This window comes from Echeneis naucrates, chromosome 17 (assembly GCF_900963305.1).
Source record: "Echeneis naucrates chromosome 17, fEcheNa1.1, whole genome shotgun sequence".
Lineage (NCBI taxonomy): Eukaryota > Metazoa > Chordata > Actinopteri > Carangiformes > Echeneidae > Echeneis > Echeneis naucrates.
Genome location: NC_042527.1, coordinates 6721427 through 6744145, shown reverse-complemented (window position 1 = coordinate 6744145; position 22719 = coordinate 6721427). Strand labels below are relative to the sequence as shown.

The window sequence follows — 22719 nt, the reverse complement described above, 5'->3', positions numbered from 1 at the left end:
ATTTACGCGCCTGTGAATTAGTTTATCCGCGTTGACGTTTACATGCCTAAATAACTGGCAACCTGTTGCACCTGCACGAGCATTGTGTCTGTCTCATTGTTGTCTGTGAGACCAATCACTGCCCGTGGAGGCTTGCAGGTGCTGATGCGGTTTGGAGATCGGGCTGCTAAAGACGATTTCTGAAGTTCCCCTGCAGCTTCTCACTTCCTACAGATGCAAACAAAACGCCTCGATTACAAAGTAAGTCCAAAGAGCAATGCTTTTTTTTTAACGTTGTTTTGGTCCGTGTAAAATGACGCTTTCAGTCAGTGACGATAACGTTATCACTATTGTTCACACCTCTTTGTTGTGTTAATGCCATGCTGTGCAGCGTGGGGCAAATCTTATTTTTCTCTTACAATGCAATCTGGGGTATGAAGTCACAACGTGCAGGTGCGGATGGTGGTTGGCGGTTGGTGCTTTCCTTCACTTCGTATGATGGCAGAAGTAAGCTTGTACGTCCTCCTTAATCAGAATCAGAATCAGAAATACTTCATTGATCCCCGAGGGGAAATTGCCTTCAGTTACATATGCTCATATTCAAAAGTCTTAAAGAAGTAGTAAAGTATAAAGTATAAAATATATCAGCAAAGTTTAAACACAAGTACTAAAATAAAATATATCTAAACGCTAAAATATAAATGTACATTTGTTCCGGTATCTACAAACGTGATAAATAAAACAACAAGATGCTTCATAAGATGCTTCTCTAACTACAGCAACGTGTGTGAACGTGGATCTGGGCTGTAGCACTTGATGAGACATTCAGACATGCTTTTGTAGTTCTTTTGGCTCGGGGTAGATCAGCCAGTAGGCAAAATGAAGTGACAGGCTGCCTAACAGGTGTACCCAGGGCAGGGCAGCACTGCTTAATGTGATGTGTTCATTCGAAATAGCTCGAACTCGGACCATCTATGGATTTTATTACTGTACTATAAAAAAAACTCAGTAATCTATAATGTTATGTACAATTTAAAAGCCTTACAATGCCACGTCATTCTGAAAATATGTTGTATTATCAATACTTTATGCCTACAAAACTATAATATCAAGGACTGATGCTTTGACAAGTGGGCCAAAGAAACATCTTATTGAAAACAGCTTACTATCAGCTCTGACCAGTGAATAGGTTTGATTCTTACAGAAACCCAGGGACCCCGTCCGGCTCATTTTAAAGGTGTGGCTGCTGTTTAGGTGCACATGTCACTGGTGAGGTGGCTGCTAGTTCCTGGTCTATAAACAGACCCACCTATATTTTTAAGCCTGACCTGAAGACCAACTGTCCCGTCGGCCCAGATACCTCAGGAAGGGGAGGGAAGTGACAGCGTGAGAGAGGATGTTGGAATGATGTTGACTTTACTTGATACCCCTGCTGACACATCCTGATCAGATGGTTTTATGTCGGTATGACTTTTTATTATATCCTAACAACTGATTTCGTTACAGTGGAACTGTAAAGAAAGAAAAAAAAATAGCAAAATTTATATTGCTTCAATTAAAGTAAATTTAAGGTGCGTTCAGTGTTAAGGATCAACTGCTCCCCAACGCAGAGGAGCAGTGGTCTTGTTTCTATTGCCACCTAGTGACACTCGAGCTCCCTGCAACATGATGAGTCAACCGGACCTCAACGTTGGAGGCCTGACCACAATGAAAAGGGCAAATACTGAGGAGATCGATAAGGCTTCTCTGTCGTTGGCTCGTGTAGGCGGGGGAGCCTAGCCTGTTATGTCCTCAACGCATTGTCCGTCAGATTTCTGTTCAATCTCAAAGCGAAGGGCCTCGGGCAGCAAATGAGTTCATATCAGGATAGCCTCAGACAGCGGAGGAGAGACATTTGTTATTATCTGGCACAGATGTGGTCATGAAAGAGGATAAGACAGAATGACAGCGTCCTCTCCGCATGACCGCCTCCGCCAGGCTGGGCCTGCAGTGACAATCTGGGACCGAGCATCACACTTCAGAGTCCAGTTAACGCACACCCTCCGGGGCCTTATGTTTCCAACCGTGGACCTTTAATGTCACAAAGGGAGCGGCTTCAAGCAGAAAATGTCCTTGAGTACGTTCACCAAAGAGAGCGACATCAAATGACCGCCCTGTCCTACACGGTGTGTGAATGAAATGTACAGCAACTGCGGGGATCTGAAGGAGCGCATCCACCTCTTCTGTTGCAGCGATGCGCAGCCGTGCCGCATGACTCACAGCGGCACAAATGGCACGGATGTAAACAGGGGGCGGGCTCAGGTAGGCCTAACCTGTACCAGCTCGTCCAATGGGGCGCCTCGCTTCTCCGCTTCGGCCTCCGATCCCGCGGATCTCATTGGTCCTCCGCCGCGTCAGTACTGGCTAAAGGGGGAACGAGGCGCAGCTTCGCTATTACACCGCGGCGCGGAGAAGAGGGGGAAAATGATGAATCTGTCAAAGGCGAATTTGTGTTCGAGATGAGGCCGCGCTGACATTCAGCCGAACGTAACCGAGCTCCCGGGCGAACGCAGCGAAGCTGCCGGAGGTGGAGGTCGAGCCGACGCACCGCCGGAGCAGGTGATGCTTTTATAAACGACGCTCCTCTTTGCTGCCCTGAACCGCGCGTCGTTTCAGCACCGGACAGCGACCCGGAGCCCCGGACACTGAACGCACCGCGGGACTCCTGAGGCGGGGTAGGTCTGACCGAGGCGCGGACACTCACTCCCGGATTAACACGGGGAGATTTGGCCGCTGGGCACTCGCTCGTATTGGGTATATGTGTGTGTGTGTGTGTGTGTGTGTGTGTGTGTGTGTCGACGTATATCTGCCCGCAGTCAGTGCGTGCTTTGCCTGGCATTTATTAAGCGTAATACGTGCTTTGGTTTTGGGGAGCTTTGGGCGTACGAGTTTGCTCGACGTGACGAAGCTCCGTGGAGCTGCACGGAGCCAAATGCCCTTGAAACTGCCACAGGCTTTTGTGCAGCTCCTCGTGCTGCCTCTGTGTGCGCGTTTGTGTGTGAGAGGGATGGGGGTTGAATAGTGTGTGTGTGTGTGTGGGGGGGCATGGTGTTGGTGGTGGTGGTAAGCAACTGCGCAATTGTCCGTCCCTGTATGTTCATATCGCTTGTTCTTGCACCCTCCCCTCTCTCTCTCCCTGCTCTGTTCCTCTCTCGGCCTCTCTCTCTCCTCTGTTGTCACAGTCGGTCCGACCCTGGCTTGGCTCGGGGCAGTGCGCGGCTAGATGACTTCACTACATCAACAAGCACCGCGGTATCCTGGACTAATATAGCAGCGGCAACCCCCCCTCCCCTTCCCCTCCCCTCCCTAACTCCTCTCTCTCTCTCACTCTCTCTCTCTCTCTCTCTGACTCTCTGTCTATCTTTCTCTCTCTCTTTCTACTCGCTGATCCCGAGTGTCGCCGTCTAAAGGCACCATGGGAAACCGTGGCATGGAGGAGCTGATCCCGCTGGTCAACCGGCTGCAGGATGCCTTCAGCTCCATCGGCCAGGCCTGCAACCTGGACCTCCCGCAGATTGCTGTGGTGGGTGGCCAGAGCGCAGGGAAGAGCTCCGTGCTGGAGAACTTTGTGGGCAGGTAAAATTGACCACCAGAAATAGGATAATCCCTTCCCCAGTTAACCTTGAGCATGACGTAACAGGCCTATGGAGCCAATCTCTCTGTGCAGAGTTCAAACCATCTCCCCCCCAGCTTTAAGTCACTTGAGCGGAGCAGAGACACTCAGTTGTGTTTTGCGCAGTGCATATTTTTAAACACACAACACTGACTTGTGGCTACTGACAGAGGAGGGCATCAGTATTGAGGTTACAGCAGCACCTTGGGGATTTTCAGTCCAATCAGCACCGGCTGCAGTCACACTCCTTCGCAGTCCTAGAAATATCCAAGCATCCTCTCAAAGACACCCATATGTGCTGTTAGGAGAATAACACGAAGCTGCATGTAACCATCTCATGAAAATGCACATTAATATTCAACACTAACTATTGAGCAGCTGCATGTGAAGTGGAATTTTATTTCAAGATACAAACAAGCCAAATGGAGAAGTCCGCTGACCTCAGTGTATTCAGGAGTTTATTCATGTTCTGCAACGAAGACCACATTGCATACGGTATGATGCACAAGCATGTTTTATACTCGGTGAGAGTATTTCAGTTTGATAATTCGTCCATCTATACTGCTTATCCAGGTTGGGTGGTGCGGGTCCCAACACCCAACCTGACATCCCAGCTGACATCCCAGCTGACATTTGAGTGAAGGCAACTTGCACTCTGGACAGGTTGCCAATCTCTTACACAGCCATACAGAGACACTCATTTGCAGTTTCATCATGGCATTTTTAACCCTGTTTCACTGGGCTAACTGTAAATGTCCAAACCGCTGAATTTCAGGATTTGCTGAAAATGTAACTGTTTAGTGTCTACTCTCGTTGAAACAATAAGGAAGCATTTAAGCGGGACATCGCTGCGTCTGGTTGTTTTCTAACATCTGACACAATAATGATGATAGTGGCAGTATTATCACGGTTTTCCTGTTTTGCTTTAATATATGTTAGAAAATTGTTGTTATAAACTGGGAGTACGAAATTTGAAAAATTAGGATGCCAGAGGTTTTCCAGAGTTTTTGGAGTTAAGCCCAATGTGGCTATTAGAAGTACAACACTATACGCAGGTAGATATCATCGGCTCGACATTCTTCTGAGACCAAATAGTGCATTTCCTGTGCAGTTCTCACATGCCCATGCTCGGCTCCAGATGGACGCATTGCTTTTGTCCTGTTCCATCTCTCGTTGAGTCGTGATGCTGAGTAATGGTCCATCTGTCCAACACAGGCTCTGCAGCACATTGAATGGACAGAAAGTGGGCTTGCCTTTTTTATTTTGTTGAAGTCATCACACTTTAGGGAACTGTGACGGTCGATACGTATTAAAAAGGTTTCTTAGAACAGACAGCATAACAGCAACGGAAGGAGCAGTGATAGCTGTCAGGTGTATGGCCTGCTTGTGTGCGTATTCGCAAATTTCCACTAGTGGACATAATTGACACACACACACACACGCACCCACATATACATACACAAAGTCTCTGTGTGGAAAAGTGGTCCGCTCTGCTTGGAATCATTTGAATTGGCTTTGAGCATCTAAGATGAATGACCCTGGAGCCTCAACAGTGGTTGGCAGGCCATCATACAGGGGTTAATTGTAAGAAAATACCCCTTCAATAGTTCAAAGAAAAAATAAACAACCTCACCAAGATATCATTAAGCCACCCATAGCCTGGACTGTATACATATAGATTTATAGATGTTTACATTGGCTGTGGTTTGATATAGTGAGTTGTGATTGGCTGTCTTTCCTCAGGGACTTTCTTCCCCGTGGATCTGGTATTGTCACACGCAGGCCCCTGGTTCTGCAGCTTATCAGCGCCACTGCAGGTGGGAGTGCATGCATTTTCACACCCACGCATACTTACAACACACACACACAAAAGCAGCCCCCCACCACCCCCATTCCTTTTTAAATCGTACAGTTTTTGTCCCACTGTTTTTCCTTCTCACAGTACCATTAGTCTTCTTCAGACACATACAACACAGTCACCAGTAATCTCAGTTATTCCACATTTTCACCCTCTCAGAATGGGCTGAATTCCTTCACTGCAAAGGGAAGAAGTTCACAGAGTTTGATGAGGTTCGCCAGGAGATCGAGGCAGAGACGGACCGTGTCACAGGGGCCAACAAGGGCATATCTCCCATACCCATCAACCTGCGGGTTTACTCCCCTCACGGTGCGAAAGCCTTAATTCAGCTTCTTTTTTTTTTTTTACTGTCAAGTAACACCATGCAGTAACACTTCTGAATCAAAGTAGTGACAGGCAATGAGTCAGCACACTTTAGCTCTGTATGAATGTCTGGCAGACTGTCCTTGTAAAAATATTAATTAAAAACAAAGAATATGGCTTTGGTAGCAAAGTAATTATAAATAAAGTAATTACTGTATTTTTGCTGAATTAAAAAGAGAAGCTCTTTTAAGAGTTCTGTGATAACATGGTTGACTTAAGCACTCATTCTATACTGAGTGGCTTTCTTTGAAACGAAGCTCGTCCTTTGACCAGCCAGAACCTTGAAATGAGGGGAATTCTAAATCATGGACTATTTCAGCTCCCTTCCATTTTCACCTTGTTCTAATCGGATTATAGTTGGTGATGCAAATGGCTTGGTTAAAAAGACTTTTTAGTTTAAAACTCATTGTATGTACAGTAAACATCCAAGATCGTTGTATCTACATTTTGAGAATAGTGCTTTAAGGGGAAAAAAAAACCAAAACAAAACAAAAAAACAAGGAAAATTAAAGTTGCTTCCTGATTTGCCACTGGAGTAATTGGTGTTTCCCACATCAGATTAAATTTCTGGGGGGGAATTCATCACAAAGCAGATTATGTACTGTCCTATAAATACAGCATGCATAATTAAGTGAGGTTCTGTACTTCCCTACTGATTCGAGAAACAATTACTGGGGCCAGTTTGGCTGACTGTTGAAGTTACGTGACCATTTATCCGAGTAAAAGAGGAGGAAAACACACACACACATATATATGTAAGTACCCAAGCTCCATGCGTGCCTGTTGTATAGGTGATATAATGGAACTAACAGGCAAAATAGGCTTACTAATGGATTACTTATTTGCGTACTTATCTGTCTAAATCTGTGTAAATTTTGTGTTTTCTAATAGTCAGTGCTAGCATCACAAAAGTTTACTTACCTGCCAAAAAGAACTTTGTTTTATCAGCAAACTCAGTTCCCTTACCTGCCAAGAGTTGTCTCTGACAGTGGAGAGCCACATCAATGTTAAATCTTGTCGTGGCTTGTCCTCGTCTGAGGTTAGCAGTCTATATTGTCACTTTCTGATTGCAACTGTGTCTTCCGATCTGAAAAGGACAACTGAACAACGGTCACCTAAACCAACACGAGACCATGTTTAGGTTAAAAGTAGAAGAGGAGGCTAACATTGAACATGGTGGACAATGCCAATATCGCTATCTTATATGACCAAATATAGTTTATCAGAGCAATATCTAGACTTAAAAAGATTTCTCAGCTACTAAAACGGCTAAAAAACATTGCTACTAAGCTAGTTACTGGAAATGTACGGAGATCTTCACACACAGGCAATAATAATATCTGATCCAACCCAATCCTGTCTCCATCATTGTAATATTCACATTTGAAGTTTAGACAGCATTTTGGTATTTCTATGTAAATATATATGTTAATATTATAACTAATGCCAGCTATTATAATGCATTCCTCTGATTGCGCAGTGCTGAACCTCACTCTCATCGATCTACCGGGGATCACTAAAGTGCCAGTTGGAGATCAGCCTGCTGACATCGAGCAGCAGATCAGGGACATGATCATGCAGTTCATCACCAGAGAGAGCTGCTTGATCCTGGCCGTCACTCCAGCCAACACTGACCTGGCCAACTCTGATGCCCTGAAATTGGCAAAAGATGTAGATCCCCAGGGTAAGGAAAGGGTGTTGGGGTAAGGGAGGGATATTGGAGGTAATGGGTCCAGTAGAAGGGATGGAGAAAGATGAATCAAAGTAAGTAAAGCAAGAGAATGGCCTTGTGGTTATTAGGTTGTCCTCAACAAGACACAGAATCTCTATCAGCTCCAGGGATGGTGCTTAGTGTCTGACCTTGCACGGTGACCTCTCTGAATGTGGAAACAGCATTTCCCCAAAGGGATATTAATCAAGCGTCACATCGATATTGCATGAAAGTGCCTGAGAAGGGAAAAATCATGGATGAAAACTGTACAAATCAAAAGATAAAGTAGGAAAGTAAAGATAGGAAGAAGGAAAGAGACACAGAGGGTGAGGCTGAAGAGAATGAAATGAGATTGCATTCGGGAAGTGAAAGAGATTCCCTTAATTTAATGGTCAAGACTTTGAGCTCTACATGGGAGAGGAGGACACGGGTGAGGAGAATGAATGAGCAAGGAAGAGGAAGGGGAATGGGACTTCGACAAAGTAACCTTGTGGGACGGATGAATTATTTCAGACAAAGAGAGTGAGGTGGAGGATTTCAGGAGAGAGCAGGAAGCAAAAGAATGCCATCACTTAAAGATGCTTAGAAAAGGTGGAGTGGGAGAATGGAAATTGATTTGGCATAAAAAATAAGACAGACAGGATAAAAAGAAAGAAAGAGGTGAATACAAAGCTGGAAAGGGAACCAGACACACAAGAGCCCTGAGATTCCTAACTGCAATGTGTAGTAATTGGTTTGAATCTAAATAAGTGTGTTGATTCAAGTTTTAACAGTCCCATAGAGACAGTAAAGATGTAGCACCACACTGTATGCCATATTTCATTTTGCAACCACTTGTTGGTTTCTGGGACTGCTGTAAAACTATAATCATACTGGTATGTGGAGTGTCATCAGTGGCTTCATGAAAGCAAAGATAAGTAAGATAGAAAAAAGAAAGACCAGAGTAGGGATGAAGGAATGCGAACGTGAATGAAGAATAACTAGCACTTGAAGTGTTCTGCTTCAAAAAAAAAAAAAAAAAGAGATTAATAGGCAGTAAAAATTAAAGTAAAGCACCTTCATTCTTCCAAAAGGCATTTTTACTCCTGTGTGCTCTCTCATCTTTTGACCTTTTGACCTGTGTTCTAGGACTGAGAACTATTGGAGTCATCACCAAGCTGGATTTGATGGATGAGGGTACAGATGCCCGAGATGTACTGGAAAACAAGCTGCTGCCACTGCGAAGAGGTGTGTGTGTGTGTGTGTGTGTGTGTGTGTGTGTGTGTGTGTGTTAGATAGTGAACTATGCCAGCAACATCCTCTCTGGCTGTTGTAGTTTGTTTTTCTTCTCCAACCCTTACTCATAAATTCTCTCTCTCTGTATCCAATATGTCTGTCCTTCTTTTTGTCTCCTTCCCCTCCACTCTTGGTTTGTCTTTGTCATTGGTTATTTCTCTCAATGTGTGCCTTGTTTACTGATCTGCAGGCTACATTGGCGTGGTGAATCGTAGTCAGAAGGACATTGATGGGAAGAAAGACATCAAGGCAGCTCTGGAGGCTGAGAGGAAGTTCTTCTTGTCTCACCCATCGTACAGGCACATGGCCGAAAAAATGGGCACCCCACGCTTGCAGAAAGTACTCAACCAGGTAAACATAGTTTTGTTCCCAGCGCTGCCCCATAGAGCCCTTTACATCATTTATAAGAGAGTGGCCTACTTTTCCTTTGCACTTCCATTGTGCCACACATGAGTGTGGGTGATACAAGGCTGCCAGTAGGTGGCAAATACACTTGTTCTTTCTAGTTCAGCTCATAATAATTCAGAATTTCACTCCACATTTTCTCTGCATTGCATTTGCATGAATGATGCTTCCGCGGAGATTACAGTGAAATGTACACTCTTGACTCTTAAACTGTCTGTGCAGCTAAAATCCCAGTAACATAATCTATTAATTGATGGCTTTGTGTGATGATAATATGTTTCATTTTGCTGGCTCCGTGTCTCCATAGCAACTGACCAACCACATCCGGGACACCCTGCCAACTTTCCGCTCCAAGCTGCAGTCCCAGCTGTTGGCTCTGGATAAGGAGGCAGAGGAATACCGGGGATACCGACCTGATGACCCATCTCGTAAAACCAAGCAGCTGTTGCAGTCAGTACCTCAGTTTCTCACAGCAAGAGCACCAGATTCAGTTTCAAAAAAACATAAAATTTCTTTCTCTCCTCCTTCACTTATCAGCTATTTAGTTTTTTTTTTTTTTGATGTGAAAGGTTTTTTGGTTTGTTAGTTTTATGTAATTGTTTTTGGTGTTGTTGTGTTTCAGGATGGTGCAGCAGTTCTCTGTGGATTTTGAGAAGAGGATTGAGGGTTCAGGAGACCAAGTGGACACAGTGGAGCTGTCTGGTGGGGCGAAAATCAATCGTATCTTCCACGAGCGTTTCCCATTTGAACTGGTCAAGGTGATTTATATTACATATATGATGATGGCAGTCCAAAAATTGAAAGAAAAAAAAATGCATATTGAACCAGAGTCAAGCAGGCTACGCATATTTTTCTGTCCATAGATTTTGTTTCATGTTCCATTAATGCAGCTGATAATCATTTCTATAATTTCTTAAATTGAAGATACGTTTACTTGAAGCTGTCCCATGAAACCTGTCTGCTTTTGAAAGTCCAATTTAACCCTCTCCCAGGTTGCCAGAGCACCCCAATAAAATACACAGATCCATGACCTCAGTGGCAGCTGCTGTTGTCTGATTAATTAAATAAAATAAAATACTGACACAGAGACAACTGCACGGATTTAACAAATTTGCTTTTCAGTTTTTGTCCTGATTCCACGAATCCATGAATTGCTTTGATACTATCAATTCCCGTTCAATGCCATAGTACCAATAAATTTTTTTTTCAAACAAATTTCTCCCCCCTCCTCCTTCTCATGCTGTTATTTTTCTCTTTTTCTTCATTGGGCCGCCACCACACTGTCTCTCATCTTTTACATATACCAGACCTTGTTTATCCACCAATGAAAATCCTCTCTCTCTCCTCCCCTCAGATGGAGTGTGATGAGAAAGAAATGCGTCGTGAGATCAGTTATGCCATCAAGAACATCCACGGTATCAGGTAGGTGTTAAATATGTCATTTTCTTATTCACCTCTCCCTCTCTTGTTGTTGTTCCATTGTTTTTTTGTCAAAGATAGTTCCTGTCTACAATGTTAAACATTTTTCCACCAAGTGTTTGACTTAATGGTGATGACCACACTATTTTCTGCCTGCTAACACCATTCAGAAAAACAAAATAAACACTCAACAGCCAACAGCTGTTGCTTTCTTTCTTTTTTTTTTTTTGTGCTGCATCAGTGGTTAGCCACTACAACCAAAAACCTTTAAGGAAACGTCATATTTTAGCCTACATTCCCTCCAAAAATTTCCTCCATTTTGTCACAAAAATAAAACCTGTCTGTCTTTTATTAATGTCAAACAATTGGAACCAAAACTTTTCACCATTGTTCTACCATTTATCTCTTCAGGACTGGTCTTTTCACCCCTGACATGGCGTTTGAGGCTATTGTGAAGAAGCAGATCATTAAGCTGAAGGAGCCCTGCGTCAAATGTGTGGACATGGTCATCCAAGAACTGATCAACACTGTGCGCCAGTGCTCCAACAAGGTAAACCATGTGATCTATGGGAAAGCAGAAATTTGAATGAGAGGGAGATGGAAATAAACAATTTCAGTCAGGGGCAAATGACAACAGCTTTAGCACCCTCAATAAAAATTGATAATAATAGGGGGAAAGAACCAGTTAATTCACTGTTTACAGTTTGCCTTTATTATTTATGATTCCATATTCAATGTGCAAACTGAGTGATAAATGTTGTGATATGTTTTCAGCTGGAATGCTTCCCGCGGTTGCGTGAGGAAACTGAGAGAATCGTGACTTCTCATATTCGAGACAGAGAAAGTCGGGCCAAGGACCAGGTAACTCATTCATTTGTAATTATGCTCACATATATTTAAGGTAGTGTGTTTGACATGTATACTTATATAGCTCAATGTCCAAATTACAAACACGTGTCAATAATCCAGAATAAAACAGATAATGATGACTCTCTGAGCAGAATATATTGGAAAATTTTGCTTTTGTCAACATTGTTAATAACAGCAGGTCACTTACCAGTGAAGAGGAAACGCTGAGTTTAGCATCAAAATTCATTCCTTTACCCATCAAGATCTTTCTTCATTGCAGGACAAAAATGCTCACTCTCATGTGTTTTCTTCCACTGAAGTTAGCATGCTAATCGGCCAGCCTAGTCGTGCCCTGAGAACATGTCTGACCTGACACCTCTGGTGGCTTTTGAAAAATAATTTGATATCTTGGGAAATCAGCTTCTTGGACAGAGTTGGATGAAAAGATTTGATATCTTATTGTGAAATATGAAGCTATTGCTAGCAGATGGAGACAAAAAGTGAAAACGTATATCTTTTATAATGTCAAACTATTCCTATTATGTAGCTACTGAGTTACTCTCACATCATGAGTTGTTTGTTGTTGTCTTGTTTTTTTCAGGTTCTGCTTATGATTGATATCCAGCTGTCTTACATCAACACTAACCACGAGGACTTCATTGGCTTTGCTAAGTAAAGACTCATCTAATGGCAACAATAGCTAATTTACTACTAAACGTATGGCAATTGAACAGAAATGTGTAGATGCCAGGGTACCAAATATTCATTCCACCTAGGTAGCCCTGGCTGCCATGTTGCTTTTTCTGCGTCCACCATGTGTCATCCGTTCTGCTGTCTGTCTTCTGATGCTTCCTCACCGCAGTGCACAGCAGAGGAGCAGTCAGGCGAATAAGAACCAGAGTTCGGCAGGAAACCAGGTGAGTGTTCGTCATGTCCTCTGTGTCAAGCACAAATCGCAGAGAGCAAGGTCAAGGCAGTAGCACACATCCACACAGTGACTGCAGGGAGAATACATAAAGAGAGCTGCTGGGATGAAAGAGAACCGAGACACTCTTTCATTTGAATTTATCCTTCATATTGCACAAATGTTATGCTTTACATTTTAGCCTTATGTTTTGTTTCAGATTTAACTACTGTTAATTTGCATTGTAGTCGCGCATGCTGTATTATGTTTAGTGGGGCACCAGTTGCGTACAGTGTTTTGTTTGCTTCTTTTTTTTTTTTTCCTTTTCGGCTTGATGATTTTATCTCCTTAAAGGAATCACTTTGGGTTTTATCACTTTATGCAACCATCATCACTGGTGTTGTTGTTGAGACATTTCCCTTTGTTTGAACCCCTCCTGTGTCATCAAGGTGCCACTTTGCATTTCATCCCCATCCCTTAGTGAGATTCTCAGCTGCCCTCTTATGGGTGTCTGTTGGTGAGTATTACTCATCGTGGGTTATGGTTTGCAATGTCATTTGTGCCTGCAGTAACACATATGCCCATTGTGTGGTGCTCTCCGGCACCACTGCATAAAGAATCTGTCTTTTTCTCGCTTTCCACTCTGACAGGCCAAGACTAGCAAATTGGCTGTGTGGGCTACTGCTGGGCAGAGACACTTTCTTTAGGAAAAGTTGCATTAGAAGAGTTACCATCTTTTTAGTATCTCAGGGTGTTTAAAACCCCCACATTCCTTCCTGTTGCAGGCCTCCTCTCCTCCAGCATCAGGCCTGATTGTAAGACTTTACTGTCTAACCATTTACTCTCTAACACCCCATCCACCCACCAAGGCCTGCAGACTACAAGGGGTTGCCAACTAGACAAAAATGAAAAATTTTCTTGGTTTTGAAGCCAAAATATCTTATTGTCTCTAACACTGAGAAAAAAGAGTGAGAACAACTCATTCTTTTAAAATCCTGTCATGGATCCAGGCACAAAAAAACAGTTCCCTCATTTGTACCTATGACAGAAAGGCTTTGTAATGATTTGGGTAACCTCCTTAGTGAGTCTTAGGCGCTGTAGGCCTGACGGTAATCTAACCTAATAATCACCTGGCACTGTGCCCACTGGCCTGTTTATTTAGGTCTTGTAGGGTTAATACACCTAACCCAGGAGACACACACAGGCTGTATTGTGTGCTTGAAGCACTTAACACAATGGTCACTTAACAAGCTAACACGGGTCTCTGCTTGTGAAAATTGTGAACACAGTTCCTTGAGTGCACTGACACAGTCACATATAATGCTCTTAGTGAGTCACAAACACACAATGACATGCCTAACCTGACCTTCACACACATTTCATTGCAATCCATGCATTGATGATTTGCATAGATTACTTTGGGCCAGTGTTAGCCACAATGTGTTTCACAGATTTGTTGTTTGAGAAGCGGGTGAGTTGTTTTTTTATCTTTATGAGTAAAGGGCCACTGTCATCCTGTCTTCTTTTCTGGGGTGTAGTTTTTTTTGTTTGTTTGTTTGTTTGTCTGTTTATTTGTTTTTTTTTGGCATCACAGCTATTTCTGACTTTCTAACCCTCCCCTGCCCTTAGGTCATTCGCAAAGGCTGGCTGACCATCAACAACATCAGCATCATGAAGGGAGGAGCTAAGGAGTACTGGTTTGTGCTGACAGCTGAGAGCCTCTCCTGGTTCAAGGATGATGAGGTGAGTATAAAGTAGCTATGTCCAGCGGTTTCAGATGAGCAACAGATCAAATGATCACGTGTAAGGTAACATGGGTGTTCTTTTAGTTATAACTCAACAGGCCCAACTTAGCTGGATCCCTTTTAGCACCTTTCAGGGTTGTTTTGGTTTTCTGGTGGCAGACAAACTTTGGCAGCAGTATTTTGCAGCTAAAGAGCTAATTCGTTTTCCTCAAGGCATGCTGTGTTCTCCCCTTTCTTTTTCTGATCTGTTTCTTTTTTGTGATTTCACAAATTTGAGATGCCTTCAACTCACTTTAAAGGCAAGAGCGGTGAAAAAAAAAAAAAAAGACACAGATCACGTTGATGTTTCTTTTTAAAATTTATTCAGAACTATATTTTTTTCCCATTGTCACTCGTAATACAGAGACACACAAAAAAAAAAAGCACACCGTTTGTCTGAACTGACAGGATTCAGCATTTGGTCAAAGCTGTTGACTGTATAGGCGGGCTGATGTCTGTCTGCCTGTCTGTGCCTGCTGTACAGGTTGGAGGATATTCTGCACAGCAAGTGTAGATAGGCAGACACACTGCAGCTCCTTTAGCCAGCTGGTGTTGCTGCTGCTTTGCCGTTTGTTTATTGGACCCAGTTTAGTCAGTTGTCAGGCTAGATCTCTAAGAGAGGTTGCACTCCTTGCTGAATAGAGCATCATCACCATAATGGAGCATTTTTGGCTGTATAATGACGTATGTGAAGATATTGGCCACGGTTCTGTCAGTCAGTCCTTTCCATTCATCTTTCCCTTTGTCCTGGAGTTTCCCTTCTTTTTTGTCTCTCTTCTCTTCCCACCTCATTCCACTGAGAGTTTAAGCATTTGCTTCTTCGTAGCAAATTTGGAGCAGTCCCAGTCCCAACCAAATGTTCACTCGCAGACACCCAAAATATATGAAAGCACACTCAGCCCTCAGACAGCACATGGGCCGCACAGCATTGGGTTTACAGATTGTCATTTGATATGTTAGTGTGGCAATGTAGGAAATTATAGAGTTGCCGTGTATATTTCTGTTTTACACTCTGTGAACTTTCTATAGTTGCATATGTGTGCATGTGCACACGCGCAGATGCACATACACATATTCACACACCCTCCTCCCTCTCTTGGTGTGGTTGGCAGTTACTTTGGAACGGCTTGCATTCTTGGCAGGAAAATCACAAGTTTTTAATCCAAACATCAGCCTTCGGTGTTTCAACGGAGAGAAACCCCTTTATTAAATATCTATACACCCCCCCCCCCATCCCCGCCTACTCCCTTTCTCTGTCCGACTTCAGCCTTCTTAACCAGATATTACTTCATGACTACTTTGAACTCTAATGCAACAGTGAAAATGTTGCATGTCCCCTCTGTCTTCTTATACGTTTCATCAGAAACTAACACCACAAGAGCTTAATTCAATAAACTATCACTCATTAAACTGACTGATCAAATTCATAACATCATATGTACAGAGATAGAATTTCTTGGGGGTTTTTGTTAAAGTATTTCTTGCACCATCTTTAAAACATTTTTCCTACCAGCGTTTTGCAGTTATACACCACAGCGACCTAGTACAAATTAGTACCCTTTGCTTGAATGCTTCCAAGTCCTTGTTGGCCACCCACTGAAATAACTTCACTGGAGGTGTCTGACTATATTTTCAAACTCAACTTGATTGATTGGCCCTTCGTTCTTTTGGCCTGTGTTTGATGCTTTGCAGCCACATTCGCTCCTCCCCCTTCCAGTGGACCACATCTTCATCAGAGCACCAGGCTAGCAGCCTGCAAACTTACTCATTCATGCTATAAATTATCTGAGCTTGCTATTTTGTTCTCTTTCACCACTCTGCCTCAAAAATTCAGATTTTTAGAACTTGATTTTCAGAGCAATGTGTCAAATCTGTAGTTAGTGTTGAAAACTTGTGATATAAGTTTATTCCAAAAAGGAGTGAAAAGGAAGTGGTGAGTATTAGAATGCATGGAGGACAAAATACAGATGAACACAGACCAAATACAGATTATAAATAGCATAGGGTGAGGTGGAAGCAACAGATGCAAAAAAACAAACATCTTGAGGACCTGAAATGCCAACAGAGTCAGAGAGAATGACTCAGAAAGACAGACTGACAGAAGAGGGTCCATGCCCAGTCTAACCAATGTGCAGACTACTGTACACCAGTATGACAATGAACAGGTAGTCTGAACACTGGGTGGACGGAGCCGGAGGTAAGAGTCAGGCCTTGTGTACTGTATTCTGCCTTTCCAGATGCTTGCGGCTCTGTCGTCTGTGCCCTCCCTTCGCCACTCTCCATTTTGGCAGCAAGGATCCCGTCTATCGAAAACCCCTCGAAATTACGAATCGCCTCATCCGTGTTTTCTGCTTTCCCCTCTTCTCACGGTTTGTTTATTTGTTTTGGTAGATGTTTGAGCTCTGGGTCCCCTCACGGTCCATTTTGGTCATGCCGGCCATGAAGAGTATCCAGCCTTGACGTGGCATATTCGCTCAGACGACTGGGACAGACTGGCTGCACGTTCAGGGAGGGGATATTACAAAAAAGAGGGAAAGATAGAGACGGAGGGGGGGAGTGAGTGAGTGAGGAAAGTGGAGGAAGAGAGAGGAAGAGGGAGGAGACCTGTGTGACCATATATGGGTTGGAGTGACCCCTTGGGGAATACAACACTGAAGGCTCGGCAGAATTTGCTTGTCGTGTCGTCTTTTCCTCTCCTCATCTCCTTTCATTCTTACCTGCAACCATCTACCACCGCTTTTCAGACCGTCAGACCAGGCTTCGGGCATTCTTCTGCAAATCTTCTGCAAATCCACTTCTGTGTTTCTGCCTCATAGTCTCGCCTCCTCCTTCATCCGCCGTCTCTTTAACTTCTCCCTCCTTCCCTGGTTCTCTGTGTGCTGCTAAGCACTACCAGATGTTGAGTTTTAACGCCAGGCTGTCATTTAATCTCCCTCTCTCGCTCTCTCTCCCCCCGTCTTCAAAAAAATCAGGCAGGAAGTGGGCCCCTCTGGAATGGAAAGAAAAAATATTGAAAAAATATAAGGGGGAGGGATAAAAGAAAAAAGACAGAGAGAGTTAAGAAAGATGGAAGCTAGGATGGAGGGCAAAATCAAGAGCAGACTTTCTTGAACCAAAGCATCCGTCACAGGCTCTCTCTGAATCTGCCAGCGTCTATATTTAAGACCATCCAATTTGCATTTGAGCCGTGCATTATCAAAACCTCCACTGCTTTCATGTATCTGTATTTTCTCTGTCTTTACAACAGACAGTTTCCTTGGCCTGTAGCTTCCAGCTCTCTGCAGCAAAACGCACCGTGAAGAGCGACTTGTGTCTTGACCCACTCTGTAATGACTTCCACATGTGCTTCTCTCTTTTTCTTTCTCTGTTTCTGCTTCCCCCTTATCCACCCACACTCCCCTCACCCCACCTCCCACTCTCATTTCTCCCCCATTCCTCCTCTCTCCTGTCACCCCCTCACGCTTTTTGCTTAGCCCCCTCTCCCCTATTTTAAAACCTGATTTCACCTTTCTCTTGCTGATATCACACACTACTGTCGTTGCTGTTCCAAATGACAAAAAGAAAATATGGACAGAACTGTGTAATTTATATTAAGGTTCATCATCCCCACCTTCTGCTTTCCTCATTCACAGGAGAAAGAGAAGAAATACATGCTCCCCCTGGACAACCTGAAAGTCCGTGATGTGGAGAAGAGTTTCATGTCCAGCAAGCACATATTCAGCATTTTCAACACAGAATTAAGGTCAGTATAAAAGCTCTAAAATATCTAATTTTCATGAACCTTTTTCAGTAGTTGAATTTGAAACCAGTGACTGCAAATAAAGCAAAACCTTTGCAGGAGTTAGAGAGTTCAAGGCCTGTGTGCCTTTGCAGTGGCAGAAATGTGTTTTGGATTATGCGTTATGTACAGTATGTATGCGTGCATGAGCTATGCAATGGATGTTGGCCAGAGCAAACTGGAAGCATGTCAAGCAGATCTACAGCTTAGTTTGTAAAGTTAGTTATTTCATCAGTGGAAAACAGTGAGAGAAATTATTGAACAACCTGAGTCACCCCAGCGTCTTGTTGTAATAATGGGTTGATGATAATAATGGGGAAAACAAAGAGCTAACTGCCATGAAATGATGAATCTGTCTAAAATGTTTAGGATCTTGTCTGAACTTTAGTAATTGCTACAGGATGCCCTGTAAAAGGTTTTATGGCAACTCAGTTCCTTCATGCTATTAAGGACTCCTGGGTTTAAAAAAGGGGTTAAATAACAAAATATCTGACATGGAAGGAGGCACATAACCTAACAGACTGTCAATACTTCCAGATGTCTGAGTTGAACTCTTTTGTTGGACACTTTTCTTAGAGAATTCAGAATTCATAATTTCTCATTGAACAAATAGATAAAATAGACATTTTCTTATTTATTTGATTAAAATTATGCTTCTTCACTGGTATTTTGTCTCTATGCACCGTTCAGTCACATTTTTGAATGGATCAAGTTATATAGTCGACTAATTTGTGCCATCCTGTCCTGTCTTGTGGTCTTAAGGAATGTGTACAAGGACAATCGCACTCTGGAGTTGGCCTGTGATTCTCAAGATGATGTGGACAGCTGGAAATCTTCTCTCCTTCGTGCTGGAGTCTATCCTGAGAAGACCACCACGGTTAGGAGTCCCTTTTGTCCTCCATCCAATTTTTTCACTTAGTATCTCATTGGCAGTTCTCCGGCTTTGTGAGATCCTAACTTGATTTCATATTTAATTTTTTTGTCATGTTTTTTTTTTTTTCTTAAACTCAGACCTGTGGAAGGCAACATTTTAACTTCCCCTCCCATGAGCTTTGCACAAAGTGGAGTTCCACATATTTTACCAAGCAAACATGGATGAATAATATTTTCTTTCCTTTGCTTTCTGTCAAATGTAATTTTCATACAAAACCAACAAAAAACCTAAACGTGTATTTCTAATTTCTCCCTCTGCAGGTTGAGAGTGAGACCACCTCTGCCTCAGATAACTTCTCCATGGACCCTCAACTGGAGCGTAAAGTGGAAACTATTCGTAACTTGGTGGACTCCTACATGGCTATTGTCAACAAATGCATCCGGGACCTCATGCCCAAGGCCATCATGCATCTTATGATCAATAATGTAAGAAAAGATCACTGAAATGTTCATTTCTATGGGCCGTGAAGACAGATTTGCTTTGCTTGTTGTTGTATTCAAGTAGCAATACAACTACTACATAAATATTATCATCTGATATCTGACAATTTGTCATTCTGCACTTCCTCCCTGTACCACTAGGTGAAGGACTTCATCAATGCAGAGCTATTGGCTCAGTTATACTCTGCTGGTGACCAAAATGCCCTGATGGATGAATCCCAGGAGCAGGCCCAGAGAAGGGATGAGGTGCTGAGGACACACCAGGCTCTGAAGGAGGCCCTGGCCATCATCGGGGATATTTCCACTTCCACCATCACGGTTCCCCTGCCTCCACCAGTTGACACATCTTGGGTGGGGGGTACTAGTGGTGGTCGCAGGTAAAGTGGAATTAAAATGTTTATACACTTAATAAAAAACAAATCCTGGTATCACTATCACAACGCAGCTTTCTATTTTTATCATGTGTTTTTCCTTCCATGAACATTATTCAGCACTGTATCACCTCTCTCCTCTCCAGGTCCCCTCCCCCTAGTCCCACTGCTCCCAGGAGGATGTCTTCAGGCCAGCGCCCAGCTCCCCGAGGGGCCCCACCACCACCAAATCGCCCAGGACCCTTGGGGCCCTTCAACAACACTGCTGACAGCCCTCAAGCTCCCAGCCGCCCGAACAGGGCCCCTCCCAGCATCCCCAGGTAAATACAGCCCTGCCACCCAGACGGTAGACACAAACAGGCATCGTTGTGGAAACCTAAGCTAAAAGAAAGTTAGCATATTTAGGACTGAAACTAGAAACTGAGGAAACAGCTAGTTTGGCTTCTCTTATGAAACAATGTAAATAGGGGTGTTTACCACAAATTGAAAGTATTTCTTTAAAAATCGGTGCACTACTCAGATTTAAAGTTTATTTTGACTGCTGAGAGTGAGACATTGAAAAGGTTTTTACCATTTGTGCTTAAGAAATTTGTAGTGCAAACTATGATAAATAAATAAATAAATAACATGAATAAATAAATAAATAAAACTATGATAAAATATTTTTAAAAATTGATCCAAGCAAGAGGGGAAAAATCTCACTCTGTATCCTATCCACAATGTAAACCTGACATTTATTGGACACTGAAGATTAAGATAAACTTTTTCTCTTCTCTTCTCTTCCCTTCATCTGTGACACTTTCCATATGTCAAATTATTCATTTTCTTCCTCAGCCGTCGGCCCCCTCCATCTCCTACACGACAAGCCCCACCATAATCATCCAAAGCGGAGCGCCTCATACCCAGATCCTTCTCCCTCATGCACCTCATCCCTCCTCTTTTAGCCATGCCTCTGCTGTCCTGGTCTCTCCTTAGCGCAGATACTAAAGTCTTTGAACCCCTTGACCCTCAATTTCCTGCCAGGTGACGATGTCCATATATCTATGTACTGTATGGTACTTGTCTTGTGGTGTATGTGTATGTGCGCTTGTTGCTCGCCTGTGGTCCAGGTTTGCTTAGCGGATCCACTACCCAGTATCAGTCCCTGGGACCCCCCCCCTCCTGACCACACCCACAAATCCCTCATAAAGTCAACCACCATCCCCACTTGCTGCTTCTACATGAAAATACGCTCAGCAGTCGTACTGCCCTACTCATTCCAAAATGCAGCATGGCACATGAGCTGCTTTTATTGCATGGGAGTGTGTGTGTGTGTGTGTGTGTGTGTGTGCGTGTGTGTGTGCGCGTGTGTGTGTGTGTGTGTGTCTGTGTGTGCGTGCGTGTGTGTATATATATGGGGGAGGGAATAATTTGCCTATATGTAGGCTAAGTTTGATTTAGTATTGTATTAATTTATTGTATAATGCCCCCCTACAGTAAGTGTTAATTATCAGCTTAATGTTCTCCCTAGGAACAGAAGTTGTATCTTAGAATGTGTGTGTGTTTGTGTGCAAATAACTTTGTGTATGTGTGTATGAGTGTATGAGGACTTGTGTGCATGTGCTGTCTGTCTGCACGTTTGTTGGCGTTTCAGTTGTATTTGTTTTCATGGTCAAAGCTGTTAATGATGAATCATAAAACCCTCCTGGGTAAATTTAACGTTGGACTTTTGTGAGTTGTTCCTGTGTTGTAGTAGCAGCCGTACACACATAGCAAGGCTGAGGAGCACCTTCAGTATTCTCTATATGGAAACAGCATCAATAATGCATTTAACCTTGTTATAGGTGTCCACCTGTGCTGTATCAATGGTCAATTTGTGACCCTTGCAGCCTTAAGCTCTGATCCAGATGCTGACTGCTAAGATGGAACTTGCCTTGGGGAAAAAAAATGGAAATATATACATAGCTGTGTGTGTGTGTATATATTTATAACAGTTGTGACTTAATGTGGCAAAACACAAGTTCCTCCACAAACAAGCAAAGTACATACTTTTACACGTTTCCATTTAGCCTTTTTCTCAGGTTTGAAACATGAAACGTCATGCACATCACACACTACCACTGTCTCTCTTTTCTCAACTTCTCACCTTTCCCCTGCTCTTCACACCATAAAAACCAGGCAGCCAGTCAGCATATGCATCAGATCATAAGGTGGTATTGTCAATGTTCAAGTGCTTCTCTGTTGGTTTGTTAATGTGTATGTGGCCCCAAACTGTGTTCTGATGTATATAGGTAATGATAAGGAGATACTGTACCTGTGGACTATAAAGACCTCATCATGGATCCTAGCGCTTTAATTGTTAATCTATGTCTCTCTTCACTAAATGCTCTCTTCTCTCTAATTTAGACTGCCTTACCGGCATGAATTACAATTCTGTATTGCCAAAGCTAAATGTAGAAGGAGAATCATAAAGTAAAAAAAAAAAAAAAGAAAAAATCCGCTTAAGATCAACAACAAAATGGTTCCAGTCTGTAGTGAGATGATATTGTTTAGCAGAGGGCATAATGTTAAACTGGGGAATCAAATCAGTTGTTATTTTCTGTGTCTCTGTACCGCTCCTCAATAAATTTCTTCCTCATAATGTCATATTTTGTCAGCAGAGTTTTCATTGGGTAAACCACTGAGAGGGCCTATATATATCTCTGCTCAAGCCTCTAACTCAAGTGATATGTTTTTCTTTATTGCTATGAGCACAAATTCTGTGATGGCCTGTTGTACAAATAAAAATACAAGTACAAGTAAAATTTGAGGATACTCAACACTGCTCAAGTAAAATAAGAGGATGAATACATGAATAGAAAGTAAATGTATAATCAAGTAATTCTAATCGTCATCTTTTCTATTTATACAGCAATTGATAAACTATGGTCATATTTTGATACTTAATCGCACCTGTATTACTATATTTAGTGTAAGGATCAATTCAGTAATAATAGTAATAATGGTATATGTCAGTAC

General features: G+C 42.9%; 1 protein-coding gene across 2 annotated transcripts; it reads left to right on the top strand.

Annotated features, from left to right (window-relative positions):
• The first annotated feature begins 251 nt into the window (after nt 1-251).
• Nucleotides 252-22347, top strand: dnm3b (dynamin 3b). 2 transcript variants are annotated; one of them, XM_029524607.1, is made up of 21 exons: nt 252-3594; nt 5375-5448; nt 5649-5798; nt 7333-7536; nt 8692-8790; nt 9029-9189; nt 9551-9693; nt 9866-10001; nt 10598-10665; nt 11074-11212; nt 11437-11523; nt 12113-12183; nt 12374-12428; nt 13201-13230; nt 14045-14158; nt 17832-17941; nt 18740-18854; nt 19172-19336; nt 19493-19728; nt 19869-20042; nt 20557-22347. In XM_029524607.1, the coding sequence occupies exons 1-21, from the start codon at nt 3434-3436 to the stop codon at nt 20597-20599; spliced, it is 2535 nt and encodes an 844-aa protein (XP_029380467.1). In that variant the 5' UTR covers nt 252-3433; the 3' UTR covers nt 20600-22347. The 2 variants fall into 2 exon arrangements, with proteins under 2 accessions (XP_029380467.1, XP_029380466.1); XM_029524606.1 differs by lacking the exon at nt 13201-13230.
• The last annotated feature ends 372 nt before the right edge of the window (nt 22348-22719 follow it).

Excerpts from the sequence above, each read along its gene's own strand:
- dnm3b (XM_029524607.1), top strand. The coding sequence starts at position 3,434 with ATGGGAAACCGTGGCATGGAGGAGCTGATCCCGCTGGTCAACCGGCTG. Across the intron at positions 8,791-9,028 it reads GCTGCTGCCACTGCGAAGAG|GCTACATTGGCGTGGTGAAT; the intron begins GTGTGTGTGTGT and ends ACTGATCTGCAG. Across the intron at positions 20,043-20,556 it reads GCCCCTCCCAGCATCCCCAG|CCGTCGGCCCCCTCCATCTC; the intron begins GTAAATACAGCC and ends TTTCTTCCTCAG.